The sequence below is a fragment of the Hydra viridissima genome, unplaced genomic scaffold (assembly GCF_058129835.1).
Source record: "Hydra viridissima isolate aposymbiotic clone 2 unplaced genomic scaffold, HvirCarnegie_v1 scaffold_7, whole genome shotgun sequence".
Classification (NCBI taxonomy): Eukaryota; Metazoa; Cnidaria; class Hydrozoa; order Anthoathecata; family Hydridae; genus Hydra; species Hydra viridissima.
The window spans coordinates 11,564,332-11,583,631 of NW_028324306.1; the positions used below are offsets into that span (position 1 = coordinate 11,564,332).

Sequence of the window (19,300 nt, forward strand, 5' to 3'; positions counted from 1 at the left end):
GTTAAACAAAGGCACATTCTTGAAAATTTACTTTCCTTGTGTTAAAAAAAAAAATCTCTCTACTGCCACTTGTAATAATGGTATTAAAGAAAAATATTAATAATAAAAACAACAATCGCAACAAAAGTAGTAACAATGTTAGCAATAGTAACAGTAATAATATCAACAATAATTAAAAATAATAAAACTAATATTTTTTATTTGTAATGATATATTTTCTAATTTCTTTATTCTTCTTGATAAAAATAGGTTTACAATATGTTTTACTGTGTATTTATGCATTTATTTAACTCTCTGAGGTGCCTGCTGTAGAAAATGAATTGTCAAATGCATTATCAAAGACTTGGAATGATTTAATGCTACAATCAAAACAGGTTGATGCAGGATTAGGGTCTGTAAAAGCAACATTTACAAAAGTAAGTTTTTAATGTGTTTTAAGATTTGAAATTGAATTGATCCCAACCTGTTTAACTGAGAAAGTTTGATAAAAGTTGTCAGCACTTTGACTATGTGTTGAATTTTTTTCCACAGCTAATACAATTAACTTTTAAATCAGTAACTTATTTATTGTAGCTTACTCTTCAACAAGTTGGTGAGTTCTCAGCTCAGGTGAAAATATTTAGGGAATTGTTTCTTACTGATGGACCTGGTTCTGTAGGTGCTGATCTTGACAAAGGTATGAATTATTTTATTTTAAGTTAATGTTAGAAATTTCTTTTAGTGTTTAAAGAAGTACACTACTACTAAAAGATACTAAGCATTTTTGTTCATTTATATAAGATTTTTGATAAATTACAAGTATCTCTAGAGCATAAAAAGCTATCATTTTAAAAGTCATTTTTTTATAGTTTCAGTATTCATAAACTGTCACTTTGCTTACTTTTTTTGAGAACAAAATTTCTGTTTTAAGGTGTAATTCTTTTAAAAAGATTTAAAGACGATTTTTTAAAATGGGATCATGAGCGTCAGGAGCTTGTAAATGCAGAAAAGTTGTTTGGTTTGTCTATAACAATGTACTTAGATATGCAGACTACAGAGAAGGAACTTAAAAATTTAGAGCTGATATATTTTATTTATGAAAGAGTAAAGGTGAATGTTCTTATCTTTTTTTCTTTTTCTTTAAATTTTTAAATGCTAAGTGAAATTATTCAAATTCATTTTAATTGAATTTTTAATAAATTAGGCTTCACAGAATGAGTGGGCAAACACATTATGGGTTAATTTTGATGTTCAAGTTCTTTTGAGTGGTATTGATAGTTTTATTCATGAGTTAAAAAAACTGCCTATTGAAGCAAAGAACTTAAAAGTATGTTTTGTTTTGGATGAGAAATTGAGGGAGTTTAGAAATTCTATTCCTCTGTTTTCTGATTTAAAGAATGAAGCATTAAGAGAGCGGTATTTATTTAAAATTTTTTATCTTTTAATATTTTTGTCTAAGTGATTTTAAGTTCTTTTCATTTAGAAGTTAAGTTTTTAATATTTAATTTCAAAGTTAATTCATCGATGGAGTTTGTAAACAAATGTTTTTTTTTTTAAAGTCATTGGAAAAAGCTTATGGATTTAACTAATATGAGATTTGAGTTAAATCCTGAAACATTCACTCTTCAAAATATGTTTTCTATGGAGCTTCATCGCTTCAATGATATCATTAAAGACATTGTGGCCTGTGCTTATAAGGAACTGAGTATTGAGAAAGGAGTAAATGAGGTTGCTGAAGTATGGAATACTCTTAAATTTACCATCCATAAATATATGAAGGGAACTCAAGAAAGAGGTACAATACTTTATGTTTTTATTTAGATAAATGATGATTTATTTTTATAGCATGTGACTGAGAAGCATTTAAAATGAATAAAACTTTACTGATAGTAATTATTATTTTTCTCAGGTTACATTATTGGCGCTATTGATGAAATACTTCAAATTCTTGATGATAATGCTATGAATCTTCAAAGTATGATGGCTTCTAGATTTGTTGGACCATTTTTAGATAGTGTTAAGAAATGGGAGAAAAGCTTGTCTCACATCAGTGAAGTAACTGAGGTAAGATTTATTACTTACATTTCTTACAAATAGGTGATATACATCAGAGTACATGTTAAACTATCCTATAGTATAATTATATGTATTCTAAACCCCACTTCACCCCCTTCTTTGTTATTTAGTACATGAGTGATCACTTGATCACAAATTTATGAGGTTTAAATTATGACCATAAATTTTTTTTGAGAACATATATCTTAATTTGTATACATTCAAACTTTCAAAATAGATTACCTGCATGTAATAACTTTCTAGCCACTTAACCTGTGTGAGTTGTAAGGAAAGAATTAAGACAAATCTTTGGTAGTGAAATTTTTTTTCATCTCTATTATGAACAAAGTTTTTATTTCTGTTTTAACAGTTTTTAAAACTACACACAATTAAAGTTTGTAAAACAATTTTGAGCTATTTTAGTTCAAAGTTTTTTTTTAATTTTTCAGTTTTTTATTTTATTGACATACAATGTGATAAATTGCATCTACTTACTTCAAAGTTTTGCACTATGAAATTTATTGGATAAATCTAAGGAGATTTCTCTCATTTTGTAGGTGTGAGGTAAAAAAGATGATAGAAATTACAAAAAATTATAAGTTATCATTTAGATATGGTTGGTTGTGCAACGTAAATGGATGTATTTGGAGAGCATTTTTATTGGAGGGGATATAAGGACCCAGCTCCCAGAAGAAGCAAAAAAGTTTGATGATCTCGATAAAACATTTAAAAGTGTAAGTTTACAAATAACTTTTTTTATTTTTCATCAATGAATAGAAAGTTTATAATGCTATTTTCAACCAGAGCATTTTACACTTTACCGCAAAATTAATGCACCACTTTCGATTTATTTTAATTGTTATCAATATAACCATATATTTTGACAAGCATATTAAGAATAGAACACATGAACACAATTATTTTGATGATAATAATAAAGTTGACTTTGAGGATGGTGAAAAAAAAACAAAAAAAAAACCAAAAATATGGTTCAGTTAACAAAATAAAGTAAAATGATTATTATTGTTATGCATACTAATGCAGCTTTAATTGAAACATTCCTGACTTATCAATAATTAGTGTTACCACCTCTTGATGCTACTACAACCTGACAACCATTACATACTTACAATTAGAGATCTAATCGTTTCTTGAGGGATATCTTTCCACACAAGCATAAGAATTTATTGCAGCTCATCTATGCTTTTAGATGGTGGGTGTTGGCTTCTAACATGGTGTCCCATTATGTCCTAAAGATGCTCTGTTTGGTTCATATCTGGTCTGCAAGCTTGCCACTTCAAAACTTGAATACTAACATTATTTAAGTATTCAGTAACAATATGTGCCATATGTGATCTAACATTATTCTGCATAAAAGGAATCCATCTCCAATTTATGGTGCAAAAGATACCACAAAAGGTTGTAAAACGTCTGCTATGTATCATTGAGAAGTTAGGCGTCCACCATCAACAATAAAAAGCTCTGTGCAAGCTGTTAAAGATATTCTGCCCCTTACCATCAATGAGTTGCCTCCATATAAAATGGTTTCTTGAATGTTACAAACAAAATATCATTCATTTGGTCTTCTTTACACTCTTGGGTGGCAATCAGAACTTACAATACAAAATCTTGACTCATATGTAAATAAGACCTGTCCCCAATCATGTATTTCCCAATTCATATGCCCTTTTGCAAAAACCAGTCTGTTTCTTCAGTGGTCTACAGACAATCTGGGACCAGTAGCTGCTGGTCAAAGTTGTAAATTTAAAGCACGAAGTCTTCTTCTTATGGTATCTTGATTAACAGCAGTTCCATGAACCTCAGCAAGTTGTATTTGGAGACTTCGTGCAGTAGTGAACTGTTCTCTGAGTGTTTGAAACATTAAAAATTGGTCCTTCACAGCATTGGTAGCTCATGATCTGCCTTGGCCAACTCGTCTTGCATGATCATTGATCTCTAGAAACCTTTGTAGAACCCTACTGACTATTGTATGAGACACTCCAAATCTTCTACCAAGTTGGCAATTTGTTAATCCTTCATTGGACAAAGTAACAATTGCAACACATTCATTACAACTTAAATTTCATCTAGATTGCTGCATTGAGAACAGATGTGTTGCTCAAATGACAGTTATCTTTTCTACTATTAAAACAATTTGAAACCAATACATACTTTTCTTTTAGAAGTGAGGTTTAATTACAACAAAGCATGGTACTTATGAAAAGCTGCTATAATTTTGAAATTAAGTAAGGGAAATGCAATAAAATCTACAAAAGGTGTAACAATAAATATTATTATCATCTTTGTAATTGATAAATCTGGGAAATACATAATATTTTTTAAATTAAGTCGGAATTTATAAGTGGTGTGTTAATTTTGCAGTTAAGTGTATTTTTTAAAATTATTTATAAGCTACTGATATGATTTTTAAAAATTTTTAAATTGCTTTAACAAATTCATTGTTTTTCTTTATAGATAATGAATGAAACTGTAAAGAACTCAAAAATTATTGATGCTGCCCATGTGGCAAATAGGCTAGAAACTCTTCAAAAACTTTCTGCTGGACTTGAGAAATGTCAAAAAAGTTTAAATGACTATTTGGATAGTAAGCGTAATGCATTTCCACGATTTTTTTTCATTTCTGATGATGAATTATTATCAATTTTGGGCAGTCATGAAGCTACTTGTGTCCAAGAACACATGATTAAGGTATAGTAAAAAAAATAACATTTGTATATTGTAATAGTCAAATACTATTCCTTTTACAAAAAGGTTATTCTATTTTAACATTAAGATATTTTAGAAACTTTTTTATTACAGATGTTTGATAATATTGCTAAGTTGAAATTTCAAGAAAATGTCTCAACTAATGAATTAGTGGCTGTTGGAATGATATCAAGTGAAGGTGAAGAAATGATGTTCAATATACCTGTTGCTGCAGAAGGTCGTGTTGAAGATTGGATGACTAGTATTTTAATGGAGATGAGGAAAACCAACAGTAGAATAACAAAGGAAGCCATTTATAAATATTGTGATGATTGTACCAGGTGCAATAATTTAATCATTTTATGAAAATATAGTTCTTTAATTTAACCTTATGAGGTGATGATTTTGTGCTTGTAGCACAAAATATTCTTTTAAATACATTTTTTGCATAACAGATCTGATTGGATGATGAAATACCAAGGAATGGTGGTTTTAGCTGGTAACCAAGTTTGGTGGACATGGGAGGTTGAGGATGTGTTTGATAAAGTGAGGCATGGAAATAAATTGGCCATGAAAAATTATGCTAAAAAAATGCATTTACAAATAAATGAACTGGTTATAAAAGTAAGAGTACATCTATCTATAAGTATTTCATTAAGATGATAATAATTCTTAAGCCAAATTAATCTAATAAGTCTAAGGACTTAAGGCTAAAAAAAGGCCTCTATTAAAAAATGTCTTAGATTATCCAATGCTTTAGGAAATCTTACTATTTAGTGCCTCTCTCATTCTCAGCTTTTTTTTTTACTGATTTTATAACTTTTTTGCTAGATAAATTTTACTTTGAAAATTAATTCTGTTTGATCATTACTATTATATCTTTTAGGTTCGATCAAAATTAAAACCAAATGATAGGAAAAAGTTTAACTCAGTACTTATAATAGAAGTCCATGCAAAAGACATAATTGACAAGTTTGTACGAGATAGGTTAGTTATCTTTATAGTGTTAGTTCTGGATATTGTTATTAAAAAACTGTGTTAGAAACATTTGTAGTAAAAATGAATCTTTCTGGGCTAAAATAATTTTTTGTATAATTGCAGAATTGCAGTATTTATGTGAAGAAAATTAACAGAAATTTTTTAATTTAGTATTCTGGACTCTTGTGAATTTGAATGGGAAAGTCAACTCCGTTTCTACTGGGAGCAGAAATGTGATGAATTAGTAGTTAAGCAATGCACAGGTTCATTTGGTTATGGTTATGAATACATGGGTTTAAATGGTCGTTTAGTCATAACACCTCTTACAGACAGAATTTATTTAACAATAACACAGGTTTAAACTTTTTTGATTCTATTTGAGATGTTTTTTAGTGAAATCTTAATTTTAAAGTTTTCAGTGCACCTTTTTTATTAAACATTATTTTAAGACTTACCTATCTTTTTGTTAGGCGCTTTCAATGTATTTAGGAGGGGCACCAGCAGGACCTGCTGGGACTGGAAAAACAGAAACAGTTAAAGATCTTGCCAAAGCTTTAGGGCTACTATGCATAGTCACCAATTGTGGTGAAGGGATGGATTATAAGGTTTTCTATTTTGTCTTTCTGCTTTCCACACTTTTTTTAAAATATATCTTAACTGATAAAATCTTAATATTTGTAATTATTTAAATGTCATTTTATCTATTTGATCTTGTGAATTATGTCATGGGTATTTTTATTTTTTTTATTTTTTGTGGTTATCTTTAAAAAAACTTCATTGCTTTTAATTTCATTTAATTAGTCTATTGGAAAAATATTTTCTGGGTTGGCCCAATGTGGTGCATGGGGTTGCTTTGATGAGTTCAATCGTATTGACATATCAGTATTATCTGTGGTATCAACTCAAATTAAAACCCTGCAAAATGCACTAATTATGGGACTTCGAAAGTTGCAGGTGATGCTCTATATTAAATAATTAGCTTTTCAAATTAAAGTTCATCTTTGATTTATTTTTATGAACTACATTTAGTTTGAAGGTAATGAAATCAATATGGACCCTCGAATGGGATTATTTATTACAATGAATCCAGGATATGCAGGTAGAACTGAGCTACCAGAAAGTGTCAAAGCTTTATTTCGACCAGTAATGTGCATTGTTCCTGATTTACAACTGATCTGTGAAATTATGCTGTTTTCAGAAGGCTTTATGTTAGCCAAGGTGTTAATTATTATGTTTTGGATGTACATGTTTGTGTTCTTTTTTGTGATTACTTTTTTGGTAATCCAATAAAAAGCATTGGAAAGAAATGCAAACAACAACATTAGGATACACAACAAATACACACAGACAAACGGGTGCAACAAAATTCATTTTCAAACTGCTTTTTGATTTCGTAAGGACTAAACAATTAATTTGTTATTATGTAATTTTAAAAATGTTCTATAAAATTTTCTATTAAAGCATAGACTAGATATTAAAAGAAAATTTTGTTTTTCAAAACAGCATGCTAAACATATCAAATTAGATGATAATATTGTGTATTATTCCATTTTAAGTAATTTTCTGCAATATCTTTATTAATCTACCAAGAGAAGAACTACTGTGAACTAAATAATTGAATTTAATAAGAATATTAGCCGCACTGACATAAACTATACTAAATTAAAATATCTTTTTTTGCATATATGGATTTTAATAATAACGATAGGCTACTCAAAGTTTGACATGATGTTGTGATACAATTTTCTTACTCCATACAAATTGCTAAATTAAATGACAACTTCATCACTAAAAGTAGTGGTAACAATTCTGTAATTATTTTTGATTTTTTTGATTACTAATATGTATATCATGATGGTTTAAAAAATGGAAGCAAGTGTTTCTGTCTGTGTGTTTTTGTTTTGTTTATTTTCTCTACACCTGCTTTGTAAAAATAGTATATTAAAATTTCTTTTTTTTTAGCAAGTAATTTTTTAGACATCATTTTAGACAGTAATATTTTAGAATAATCAGAAATGATTTGAAATTTAGTGTCTAATTGTGGTGAGATTTTTCTGAAAACAACTGCAAAGTTATCTTGCTCAATATCTGATAATTTTCATAAGTAAACCATGTATACAATCCAAAAAATTATTCAAAAACATTTTTTGTAACAATTTTTACATCCTTCAATATTACAAGGTTTTGGCTAAGAAAATGACAGTTTTATACAAGTTAGCAGCTGGACAACTTTCAAAACAATCACATTATGATTTTGGTTTGCGTGCTTTAAAATCAGTACTTGTAATGGCTGGCGAATTGAAGAGAAACTCTACTGAGCTCAGTGAGGTAGAACAATAGTTTTTTTAAAAAAATTTTAAGTTTTAATTAAAAATAAAGTATATTCCTTAACTTTTGTCGTTACCAGAATTAAATCAAATATTACAAATGATAAAATTTTAAAATGATTTTTCAATTCAAGGATGTAGTTCTTATGAGAGCACTTCGCGATATGAACCTACCAAAGTTTGTTTTTGAAGATGTGCCTCTCTTTCTTGGGTTAATAGCAGACTTGTTTCCTGGATTGGAATGTCCACGTGTGGGTTATGCAAATTTTAATGATGCGATTGAAAGGGTTTTAAAAGATGCTTATTATGTTTTAATACCAAATCAGGTTTGCAGACTATTTGTTATACTCATGAAATATTATTAAAAACAAATATCTTTATGACTCAACTGCATTTTAGATTGATAAAGTTGTTCAACTCTATGAAACAATGATGACACGACACACTACAATGGTTATTGGACCTACTGGTGGAGGAAAATCAGTTGTTATCAATACTTTATGTCAAGCACAAACTAAGTATATTTAGCTAATTGTTATTTAACACTTACAATGAAATGTTTTAACAAAGAATTTTTGTTATAATAGATAAGATAGAAATGAAAAGAAATCTTTTTAAGGAAAATTTGATTGATCTAAAATAATCACTTTTTATGCTTTTATCTTTGTTCAAATTGTACTTTTTTTAATTTTTTAAATTGTTTTTATGTACTGTTTTCTTTTTGATTATTGTTTTTTTTTTATTGCTTTTTTGGTTTAAAGGCTCGGTATAAATACAAAAATTTATACTATGAACCCAAAAGCATGCTCTGTTATTGAACTATATGGAACTCTTGATCCTGTTACAAGAGACTGGACTGATGGCTTGTTGTCAAACATTTTCAGAGATATTAACAAGCCATCAGAAAAAAATGAAAAGAAGTATATTTTATTTGATGGAGATGTAGATTCTTTATGGGTAGAAAATATGAATTCTGTAATGGATGACAATCGATTATTAACATTGGCTAATGGAGAGAGAATCAGATTACAACCCCATTGTGCACTTTTATTTGAGGTTTTATTTTAGAACCTGCTTCTTATCAATAAGCAAAGGATTGTTTTTGAGACTTTTTTTTCAACTTTAAATTTTTTTTTAATTTTAAGGTATCTGATTTACATTATGCATCACCTGCTACAGTTTCACGATGTGGTATGGTATTTGTTGATCCAAAGAATCTTGGTTACTATCCCTTCTGGAATCGATGGCTTCATTCTCGTGGAAACAAACAAGAACATAATGTTCTAGTACTATGCTTTGAGAAGTATGTTCCAGCACTAATCAGTATGGTTTTGGATGGAGTTGTAGATGGTAGAGTAGAAGGAAAATTAAAGACAATTGTGCCACTAACTAGTTTAAACATGGTTTGTTTCGGTTTGTTTCAACATTAAGTTTGTTTGTTTTGTATTTGATTGAAAGAATTTTATTAAATGGTTAAAAGTTTTTGAATTTTTTTTATGTTTTTCTTTGAGATTCTGCAAATATTCTGCAAATATGAAAAGTCCTAAAAGTTGTATTATATAAAAAGTAGATTTGAATTAAAAATATTGATGATATTCATATTTATGTATGAATATATCAATAGGATTTTTATAGCTTTTGAGTGTTTAATCTAATTACTTAAAATGGGAAATGTATGAAATAAGTATTTACTTAATAAACAAGGGTAAGTATTCCAAATATCACAGAATGAAATATTACAGAAAATGTGAATAAAAGATAATATAAACTGTTAAAAAATTCTTACTAAGTTTGTTAAGTAAATTTAAGTTGTAGTATATGCAATTTACTTTCATATCTGCACTAGAGTTTTGAACCATTAAAGTTCCTTCTCTTCTGTAGGTCACTCAACTTACCTCAATGCTCAAAGCACTTCTTCCAGCTCCTGACCTAAATGTTTTTCTTGGGGAAGTACTAATTGAAAGTATATTTATTGTCTCCCTTGTATGGTCTATTGGAGCAGGATTGCTTGAAGATGATCATTTTAGATTTGATGCTTATCTTAAACATTTATCTGGTTTAACATTAAGCATGGAAGCTGAAGTCGGATGTAGTGAAATACCTATTTTATTTCCAACCCTTTTTGATTACTATTTAAATCTTGAAAAGTTAACATGGGTCTCTTGGTCTTCTATGGTGCCAAATTACATTCATAACCCAGATGTTCATTATAATGAAGTTCTTGTGCCAACAATTGACACAGTCAGAAGTAAATGGTTGGTGCAACTTATGGTTCAAATCAATCGCCCAGTTGTTTTAGTGGGTGAAACAGGGACATCTAAATCAGCAACTCTCCATAGTTATCTGAGAGAAATAGACAAAGATGTTTTTGTATGATTTTGTTATTTCATTTTTCTACAGTAAATTTCATACTGAAATTAATATTGTTTTTGTGAATTATACCTTGCTGTAGGTAAACACATTTACTTAAATTTATTTTACTTACTTTTCCACATTTTAGAAAATAAATTTTCTTCAGTTTGTTTTACTTCTAACTAATTTTTATTTTACAGTTACCTTTGAATATAAATTTCTCCTCTCGAACCACTTCTATGAATGTGCAATGCTATTTGGAAGGGAATGTTGAGAAAAGAACAAAGGACACATTTGGTCCACCTGTTGGAAAGAAATTGCTTGTGTTTATTGATGACTTGAATATGCCACAGGTTTGTATTTTTATACTATTTATATATATATATTAATATATATATATATATATATATATATATATATATATATATATATATATATATATATATATATATATATATATATACATATATATATATATATATATAAAACAGCAATCATCAGCCATGAAATACCTTGCTGTAGGTAAACACATTTACTTAAATTTATTTTACTCACTTCTCCACATTTTAGGAGATATATATATAATGTACATATATATATACATATATATATATATAATGTACATATATATATATATGTTTAATACATATATATACATATATATAATACATATATATACATATATATAAAACATGTATATACATATACAATATATATATATATACAATACATATATATACATATATATAAATATATATATACATATGCACACATATATATATATATATATACACATATACAATACATATATATACATATATATATACATACATATACAATATATATATATACATATACACATATATATATACATATACAATAAATATATATACATGTATATATAATATACATATATATATGTATATATATTTATATATATATATATATATATATATATGAATAGTATAAAACTACTAAAAAATAGTCTCCCTAAGTACTTATTACTAAGTATTATATATATATATATATATATATATATATATATATATATATATATATATATATATATATATGTATATATATATATATATATATATATATATATATATATATATATATATATACAGTGCTTCCAGAAAGTATTAGCGCACTCGTAATTTTTTTATTATGGACAACTTCAAATCAATATAAATTGTAAAGTAATTTAAATTTTGAACTAATTTTTTTTTTAAATGAAAGGTAAAAGCAATTAAATTTAATTATAATGTCAAATATTGTCAACCTGCTTGTTTTTATTATGAGTTAATTAGAAGTTTAATGACTACTCGAAAAAATTTCTGAAATTAAGCGTGCAAAAGTATTAGCGCACTCATTTAAAATGTATTAGCACACTCGTTTAATTCCTTTTAGAAAAACATTTTTGGTTAATTTTTGTTAAAAATTCTCTGCTGATTAATAATAGTCAATAAAAAATATAAGAGGAATAAATTGAAGTGGCAGAACATCATTTGAAATACAGTTAGTTAAAACTTTAAAATTGCAAGAACAAAAATATGGGTTTAAGGAGCATATTAGTTGAAACAAAGTGGCAAGTTGTTGGCCTGAACAAAAGTGGTCTCAGCAATCGAGAAATCGGGCGTCAACTTGAAATCAGTGAATGCAGCGTTAGAACAACGCTAAAAAATTATAATGAGTTTGGAACAGTCAAAGACAAAAGTCGCTCTGGTCGTCCCAAAAAAATGTCAGAAAGGGACGAAAATAAAGCAGTTATGCTTGCTAGACGCAACCCAAACATAAGCATAGCTGAAATTGCCTCAGACCTGAATACAGCGTTGGGTGCACATCAAGTTAGCCAATCAACAATTAGCAAGCTTATGAAGAAAAAACACCTCAATTCATACCTTGCAACAAAGAAGCCACTATTAAGTATCAAAGACCGTCTCAAGCGAAGAAAATGGTGCAAAGAGAGAGCTGCATGGGCTGTAGAGCAATGGAGAAAAGTAATTTTCTCAGACGAGTCAAATTTTGAAATTACTAATCGCAAGAAAAGGGTTGTCGTGAGGAGATACAAAAACGAAAAATATAATCCTCGTTTTATCATGTCAAAAGTTCAAGGAGGAGAAGGTTCAATTGGCATTTGGGGCTGCATTGCTGGATCTAGCAATGGACTGGCACATCTTTACACTGATCGCCTTAATCAACATCAATATAGAGAGATATTAGAAGATTATTTAAAGCCATCAATGGACGTTTTCAAGGCTGACTCCACTTGGCAATTTCAACAAGAATAATGCTCCTTGCCACACAGCACGCTCAATAAAGCAATACATGGAAGAAAAATGATTGAATCTAATGCCTTGGCCCGCTCGCTCACCTGATTTAAATCCTATTGAAAATCTTTGGAGTTGGATGGACTGCAAATTACAAAAAAGCAAGCCCACTAACTTGGTGCAGCTCAAAATGCAAATCCAAGAGTTGTGGAACACCGTGCCACAAGAACTAATCAGAAAACTTATAGATTCTATGCCGCGTAGAGTCTTGGCATGCCTTAAAAACAAAGGTGGTCACATAAAATATTAAACTTTCTTAGAATCTTTAAAAAACTGTAAGTGCGCTAATACTTTTGCACGCTTAATTTCAGACATTTTTCCGAGTAGTCATTAAACTTCTAATTAACTCATTAAAAAAACAAGTAGGTTGACAATATTTGACATTATAATTAAATTTAATTGCTTTTACCTTTCATTTAAAAAAAAATTAGTTCAAAATTTAAATTACTTTACAATTTATATTGATTTGAAGTTGTCCATAATAAAAAAATTACGAGTGCGCTAATACTTTCTGGAAGCACTGTATATATATATATATATATATATATATATATATATATATATATATATATATATATATATATATATATATATATATATATATATAATACTTAGTAATAAGTACTTAGGGAGACCATTTTTAATAGAAAATTCAACTTTTTTGTAACCTTGCCAGAATCATATATTAGGTTGATTCCTATGGCACCCAACAGCCTATTGCTTTACTAAAATTGCTTCTGGAGAAAAGTGGAATGTATGATCGTGGAAAAGAGCTGAATTTTAAAAGTTTTAAAGATTTTGAATTTTTAGCAGCTATGGGAAAGGTAACTGATTTTTATTTTATAAATGATATTATGCTCCTGTTGTTTATGGTAATCCACATTCTATTACATTTAAAGTACTTTTTATTTGTTAACTATTAAAATTAATTGTTTACTTTTTATAATTATTTTTTAAGTTTTATTCTCTCGGTTTTATTTTTTGATAAACTTTACTGTATTATCTTCTGGTGTTGTTTGTATCCACCAAAATTTTTCAAATTTATTTAGGCAGGTGGTGGAAGAAATGAAGTTGATCCGCGTTTTATTTCCCTATTTTCTGTATTCCACATAACTTTTCCATCAGAAGTATCATTGCATAAAATTTATTTCTCGATACTGCATGGTCATTTAAAACCGTTTGCAAAAAGTATTCAAACTCTTGCAGAGTCCATCACAAGCTGCACCTTGCAGCTATATAAAAAAATTGTCATTGAGCTACCTGCTACTCCATCTAAATTTCATTACATTTTTAATTTGCGTGATCTATCTAGAGTAATGCATGGTTTATGCATGACTGTACCTGATCGATTTGCAACTCCTGAAAAGTTTGTTCGAGTATGGCGCAATGAATGTTTGCGTGTCTTCTTTGATAGGCTGATCAATTCAGAAGATAAAGTTCTTGTTGAGGTTTTTTTAATTATATAGTTGTTTTTTTTCTGTATAATTCTTTGGATAATGTTGTATGTGTAACTTTTAGTGAGTCGTAAGAACTATTACTTCAATTTAATTCTCAAACTTAGAAGTTTTTTTGTTTTTGAATATATATTTTAGAATCATATAAGTTGTTTAGTAAAGCAACATTTTGATCAACACATTGATTTTGTAAATCGTGACCCTTTGTTATATGGAGATTATCGTAATGCCCTTACAGGTGATCTACGTTTATATGAAGACCTTGTTGACTACGCTTCAGCCAAATTAATATTTGAAGAGGTAATCATAATTGATTGTTTCTAATAAATAAAAAAACAAGTTAACATTATCCATTTAAACAAATGCACTTCTCTTTTTTAAAAAAATTTTTTTATTTCATTCATTCAGGTATTAGAAGATCACAACTCAAAGAACAATCCAATGAACTTGGTTTTATTTGATGATGCTATAGAACATTTAACAAGAATTCATCGTATCATTCGAATGGATCAAGTATACTCTCCTTTATTTATATACTATATTCTTTGGTATTTTTTTGGTTAGTTATCTTTTTTCAAATCTTTCCTTGCCTACAAAGTTGTTTTTCTTTTATGCACTTTTTTTTTTTATCATAGTCAATGTATTTGCATACTGCTAATTTATATCTGCTGCTACTCTTCAAACTCTGATCCCTAACTTTTGTTTTCTTTAAAATTGTTTTAGGGCCATGCTTTGCTTGTTGGTGTTGGAGGTTCTGGAAAACAGAGTCTTACTCGTTTAGCAGCCTTTACAGCTGGTTACGAAGTTTTTGAAATAACATTGGTTCGAGGCTATTCAGAAGAAAAATTTCGTGAAGACCTTAAAAGAGTTTATCAAAAACTTGGAATAGAAAACAAGAAAATTGTATTTTTGTTCACTGATTCTCACGTTGCTGAAGAGAGTAAGTTATATTTAAAGGATACAAAAAGACAAGTTTTTAAACAAAAATTTTCTAACCCACTTAAGTAGAAAATGTTGCATTAAAATTGAGAAGTTGAAAATCTATGTTACAATAATTACTTGATTATTATCATCATTATCTAAATCATACTCTTTTTATGTCTTTTTTTTTTTTTACTCATTTGAAGATGAAGTCAAATTTTTAGTTTAATTTAGAATTTTCTTTTTGTATTCTCTGATAATACCTTATGTAGCAAAAAAAATATTACATTTTTAAATTTCAATTTTTAACCAGTAAAACAACTACAAATATTTACTTAAAATCTTTGGAGTTTTCTGCAAAGTTTTGAAATAAGTTTTGTTCTTTGTTGCTTTGTATTTATGAGTGAAAGAAAATAAAGAATTTGTGTTTAATTTAGGTTTTCTTGAATTAATCAATAATATGCTAACATCAGGAATGGTTCCTGCTCTTTTTCTTGATGAAGAAAGGGAAGCTATTATATCAGGGGTAAATTTTTATTAACCATTAAGTCACCAAAACAGTTTCTTAAATACTTTATTCAGTTTGATATTTTTATTTGTATGATTTTAAATAAATTGTTATATTGGTGCCCTAAAGTTGAATTAAGTTTACACATAAAGTTCCAATTGATCAGTAATTGGTTTAGTTTTGTAAAGTTTGTATTTTTTTATAATTGATTGATAGCTCCTTTTAACATAAATTTTTTCACAAAATTAAAACCCAAAATTATAAGATAAACTTTTTGAATTCTAATTGCTTAGATAAGAGATGAGGCCCAGAAAGCAGGAGTATCTGGTTCAAGAGAAGCATTATGGCAATATTTTTTTGCTAAATGTGCTAGTAACCTTCATGTTGTATTGGCAATGTCACCTGTTGGTGATGTTTTAAAAAACAGATGTAGAAACTTTCCAGGACTAGTTAACAATACAAGTATTGATTGGTTTATGCCATGGCCCAAGCAAGCCCTTTTTGCTGTTGCTTCACGCTTTTTGACAAATGTAAGTCCTAATTTTTTAAAAAGCATAAGTCATACTTTTAAAGTGAATTTTCAGGTTTTCAGTTAAAAAAAAATACTATAAATACAAATTTGTATTGCTTTAAATTGTATGCTGTGAATCAAGTTGAAAATCATGTTGTAAAATATCCTCAATGTGACCATAGTTGTTTTAAATAATATTTTTAACTATTGTCTAGAACAAACTGATACCTGATGAGCATTGCACTAATGTTATTACACATGTGGTCACAGTTCATGAAACAGTTGGTGAATATAGTACTATGTACCTCCGGAAGTTAAGAAGATTAAATTTTGTGACTCCAAAAAATTATTTAGATTTTGTAAATACATATACTAAACTTTTGGGAGAAAAAGATGCTTCTGTTCTTGACCAGGTTTACATTTTAACATGAATGTTATCAATAATTTGATGATTTTGAAAATTTTCTTAAAGGTGATTAAATTCTATTAATTGCAGTGTCATCGATTAGATGGTGGATTGAATAAGTTGTTTTCTGCTAGCAAACAGCTTGCTGAACTTAATGAAAAACTTGCTGTGCAAAAAATTGCAGTAACAGAAAAAACAAACTCTTGTGAAGCTCTACTGTCAGAAATATCAGAAAGAACTTGTATTGCGACTGATAAAAAATTGTTGGCTCTTGCAAAGAAAAATGAGATTGCTGAACAAAATATGCAAATTGTAAAAGAAAAAGTATGAAATTTTCTTTTTTAATGAGATTTAGTATAAAAAATTTTTTTTTTTTTTTTTTTTTTTTTACAGAAAAAGGTGGTGTATCCTGATAAACTTGCTACACGTATTTCGTTAATTTTTTTCTTCTGGTGATTTTTATATTGTATTCTTTGAAACATGCTTAGAGTGAAGCTGAAGATGCACTAGCAGAAGCGCTGCCAGCACTGGAAGAAGCAAAGATAGCACTTCAAGATCTTAACAAATCTGATGTAACTGAGATAAGGTAAGCCTATACTACTAAGTATGTGCGATTTTGTTATCGCTTAGATATTTTGTTTTAATATCTGATTAATGATTTGCTCTATAGATCTTTTGCAAAACCTCCAAAGGCAGTTCAAACTGTTTCTGAGTGCATTGTTGTAATGAGAGGTATCAAAGATGTTTCATGGAAATCTGCAAAAGGAATGATGTCAGAAGCAAACTTTTTAAAAACTCTAATGGAGATGGATGTAGATGCTATTACACCTGCTCAAGTAACTTCATGTTTTTTATTCATTATAATAAAGTTAAAGTAGTTTTAACAAAAAAAAAGAATAGAAAGTATTTTATTAACATTAGCAAGACATTTTTTTTTTCTATCTTTATCTTGCATTTAGGTTAAAATAGTAAAAGGTTACTTGAAAGATTTGAATATTAGTGTGGAAGAAATGAAAGACATCAGCAGTGCAGGTGCAGGTTTGTTAAAGTTTGTCAATGCAGTAATGGGCTACTGTTCAGTTGCTCGAGAGATTAAACCAAAAAGAGAGAAGGTTAGTTAGCACTAAGTAGCTAATATCTCTATATGTCAATATTTATCTTTTTATTATTTTTTTAAAAATAGTAAAATTGTCTTGTCATTCAATGTTTTTTTGATATCTTTCTTTGTTTGCTTATTCTTTTTATAATGTGTATGTTTTATTCTTTTATTCAGGTAGCAAAGTTGGAGCGTAATTTTTTCATTAGTAAGAGAGAGCTTGAGAAAATTGAGCGAGATGTTGCAGAAATTGAAGCTGAGCTAAAGGAACTAAGTATCAAGTATGAAGATGCCATGAAAGAAAAGTCTGCACTGCAAGCTGAAGCTGAAGTGATGGAGAGAAGACTTATTGCAGCTGATACACTCATCTCTGGGCTAGGTTCTGAGAAAGTTCGGTGAGATATTTTAGGCTGTTTTTTTTTTTTTGTTTTTTTTCTTACTTTTTTATATTTTGTTCTTTTGTTTGACTAAGTTTTAATTTAAGCAAAATTGATGACAATTTTAACAAATTTACAGCAGAAAAGTATCAAATCTTCAAACTAAAGATTATAAAATAGTTCTCACACTTTTGTTAGATGAATTTAAAGTAACAAATGGAAAAAGATATTAAAATTAGTTGCCTCTGTATAAATTTTTAGGTGGACATCTGATCTAGAAGATTTAAAAAAGCAACGCAGCTGTTTGCTTGGTGATTGTTTATTGGGTGCAGCTTTTTTAAGCTACTTAGGTGCATTTAGCTGGGAGTTTCGTAACAACCTATTACGTAAAGAATGGGAAAATGATATTGTTGTAAAACAGATACCAAAAAGCAATCCTTTTAAGTTAGATGAACTTTTAACAAGTGATGTTGAAATCAGTCATTGGACATCTGAAGGCCTTCCTCCAGATGAACTTTCCATTGAAAATGGTGTGTTAACAACTCAAGCAAGTCGCTACCCTTTGTGCATTGATCCTCAACAACAAGCTCTAAATTGGATTCGAAGAAAAGAAGAAAAAAATAACCTGAAAGTAATTACTTCTATAGGCTGGTGTAGTTTATGAGCATTTAGGCTTAATTTAAAGGACAATCATAGCTGAAAATTTATATTATAGGTTTTACAAAAAATTCTTTTATTCATTTAGATACTGACATTTAATGATGCTGACTTTTTAAAACAACTTGAGCTTGCTATTAAATATGGTTTCCCTGTGTTGTTTAAAGATGTAGATGAGTACATTGATCCAGTTATTGATAATGTTCTTGCAAAGAATGTTAAAGGTTTGGACTTTATAATAAGTTCAGTGGAGTAAATCTTACATGGTATTTAATTGGCCAAATATATTATTATTATTATAAATGTATTTTGTTTCATAGTGGAAAGTTTAAATGCTAAATCCCAATCTTTTGTCTTTGTTACCATGTAAATTTTTCTTCGCTTTAATTCTTTAGCTAAACATTTTAGCTAAAATTTTTCTTCGCTTTAATTCTTTAGCTAAACATTTTTGTACATGTATTTCTCTAAAATCAGAAAAGATTTTAGAGAAATAAATGTAGAAAAATGTTTAGCTAAAGAATTACGATTGCTCTCACTGCTTAGAAATTTGACCGGTTGAAGTTTGTGTCAATTAAAAAGTTCTACTAACATAGTAATGGGAAGCAATTGAGTTTGAAATCATAATTAAATATAAAAAAAAGTA

At 28.4% G+C, this 19,300-nt stretch overlaps 1 protein-coding gene across 2 annotated transcripts in view; it reads left to right on the forward strand.

Moving 5' to 3' along the window:
- Window positions 1–19,300, forward strand: part of LOC145184696 (dynein axonemal heavy chain 10-like) — a 43,653-nt gene that overhangs the window by 15,019 nt on the left and 9,334 nt on the right. The window contains exons 21-57 of one of the 2 annotated variants that reach the window (XM_090092128.1): window positions 300–416; window positions 574–676; window positions 911–1,089; window positions 1,184–1,395; window positions 1,539–1,774; window positions 1,889–2,043; window positions 2,646–2,768; window positions 4,510–4,743; window positions 4,855–5,081; window positions 5,196–5,364; window positions 5,627–5,727; window positions 5,890–6,073; window positions 6,189–6,323; window positions 6,520–6,672; window positions 6,748–6,936; window positions 7,900–8,046; window positions 8,180–8,371; window positions 8,445–8,563; window positions 8,807–9,101; window positions 9,191–9,448; window positions 9,927–10,415; window positions 10,598–10,750; window positions 13,417–13,551; window positions 13,777–14,175; window positions 14,320–14,481; window positions 14,590–14,694; window positions 14,905–15,121; window positions 15,540–15,628; window positions 15,904–16,140; window positions 16,337–16,534; window positions 16,618–16,851; window positions 17,016–17,113; window positions 17,198–17,363; window positions 17,487–17,639; window positions 17,801–18,018; window positions 18,262–18,631; window positions 18,746–18,881. In XM_090092128.1, the coding sequence (XP_089948254.1) occupies window positions 300–416; window positions 574–676; window positions 911–1,089; window positions 1,184–1,395; window positions 1,539–1,774; window positions 1,889–2,043; window positions 2,646–2,768; window positions 4,510–4,743; window positions 4,855–5,081; window positions 5,196–5,364; window positions 5,627–5,727; window positions 5,890–6,073; window positions 6,189–6,323; window positions 6,520–6,672; window positions 6,748–6,936; window positions 7,900–8,046; window positions 8,180–8,371; window positions 8,445–8,563; window positions 8,807–9,101; window positions 9,191–9,448; window positions 9,927–10,415; window positions 10,598–10,750; window positions 13,417–13,551; window positions 13,777–14,175; window positions 14,320–14,481; window positions 14,590–14,694; window positions 14,905–15,121; window positions 15,540–15,628; window positions 15,904–16,140; window positions 16,337–16,534; window positions 16,618–16,851; window positions 17,016–17,113; window positions 17,198–17,363; window positions 17,487–17,639; window positions 17,801–18,018; window positions 18,262–18,631; window positions 18,746–18,881 (7,087 nt within the window). Of the gene's footprint in view, window positions 1–299; window positions 417–573; window positions 677–910; window positions 1,090–1,183; window positions 1,396–1,538; window positions 1,775–1,888; window positions 2,044–2,645; window positions 2,769–4,509; window positions 4,744–4,854; window positions 5,082–5,195; window positions 5,365–5,626; window positions 5,728–5,889; window positions 6,074–6,188; window positions 6,324–6,519; window positions 6,673–6,747; window positions 6,937–7,899; window positions 8,047–8,179; window positions 8,372–8,444; window positions 8,564–8,806; window positions 9,102–9,190; window positions 9,449–9,926; window positions 10,416–10,597; window positions 10,751–13,416; window positions 13,552–13,776; window positions 14,176–14,319; window positions 14,482–14,589; window positions 14,695–14,904; window positions 15,122–15,539; window positions 15,629–15,903; window positions 16,141–16,336; window positions 16,535–16,617; window positions 16,852–17,015; window positions 17,114–17,197; window positions 17,364–17,486; window positions 17,640–17,800; window positions 18,019–18,261; window positions 18,632–18,745; window positions 18,882–19,300 lie in introns of those variants that run through there. The other variant, XR_016453880.1, reaches the window with a different exon arrangement.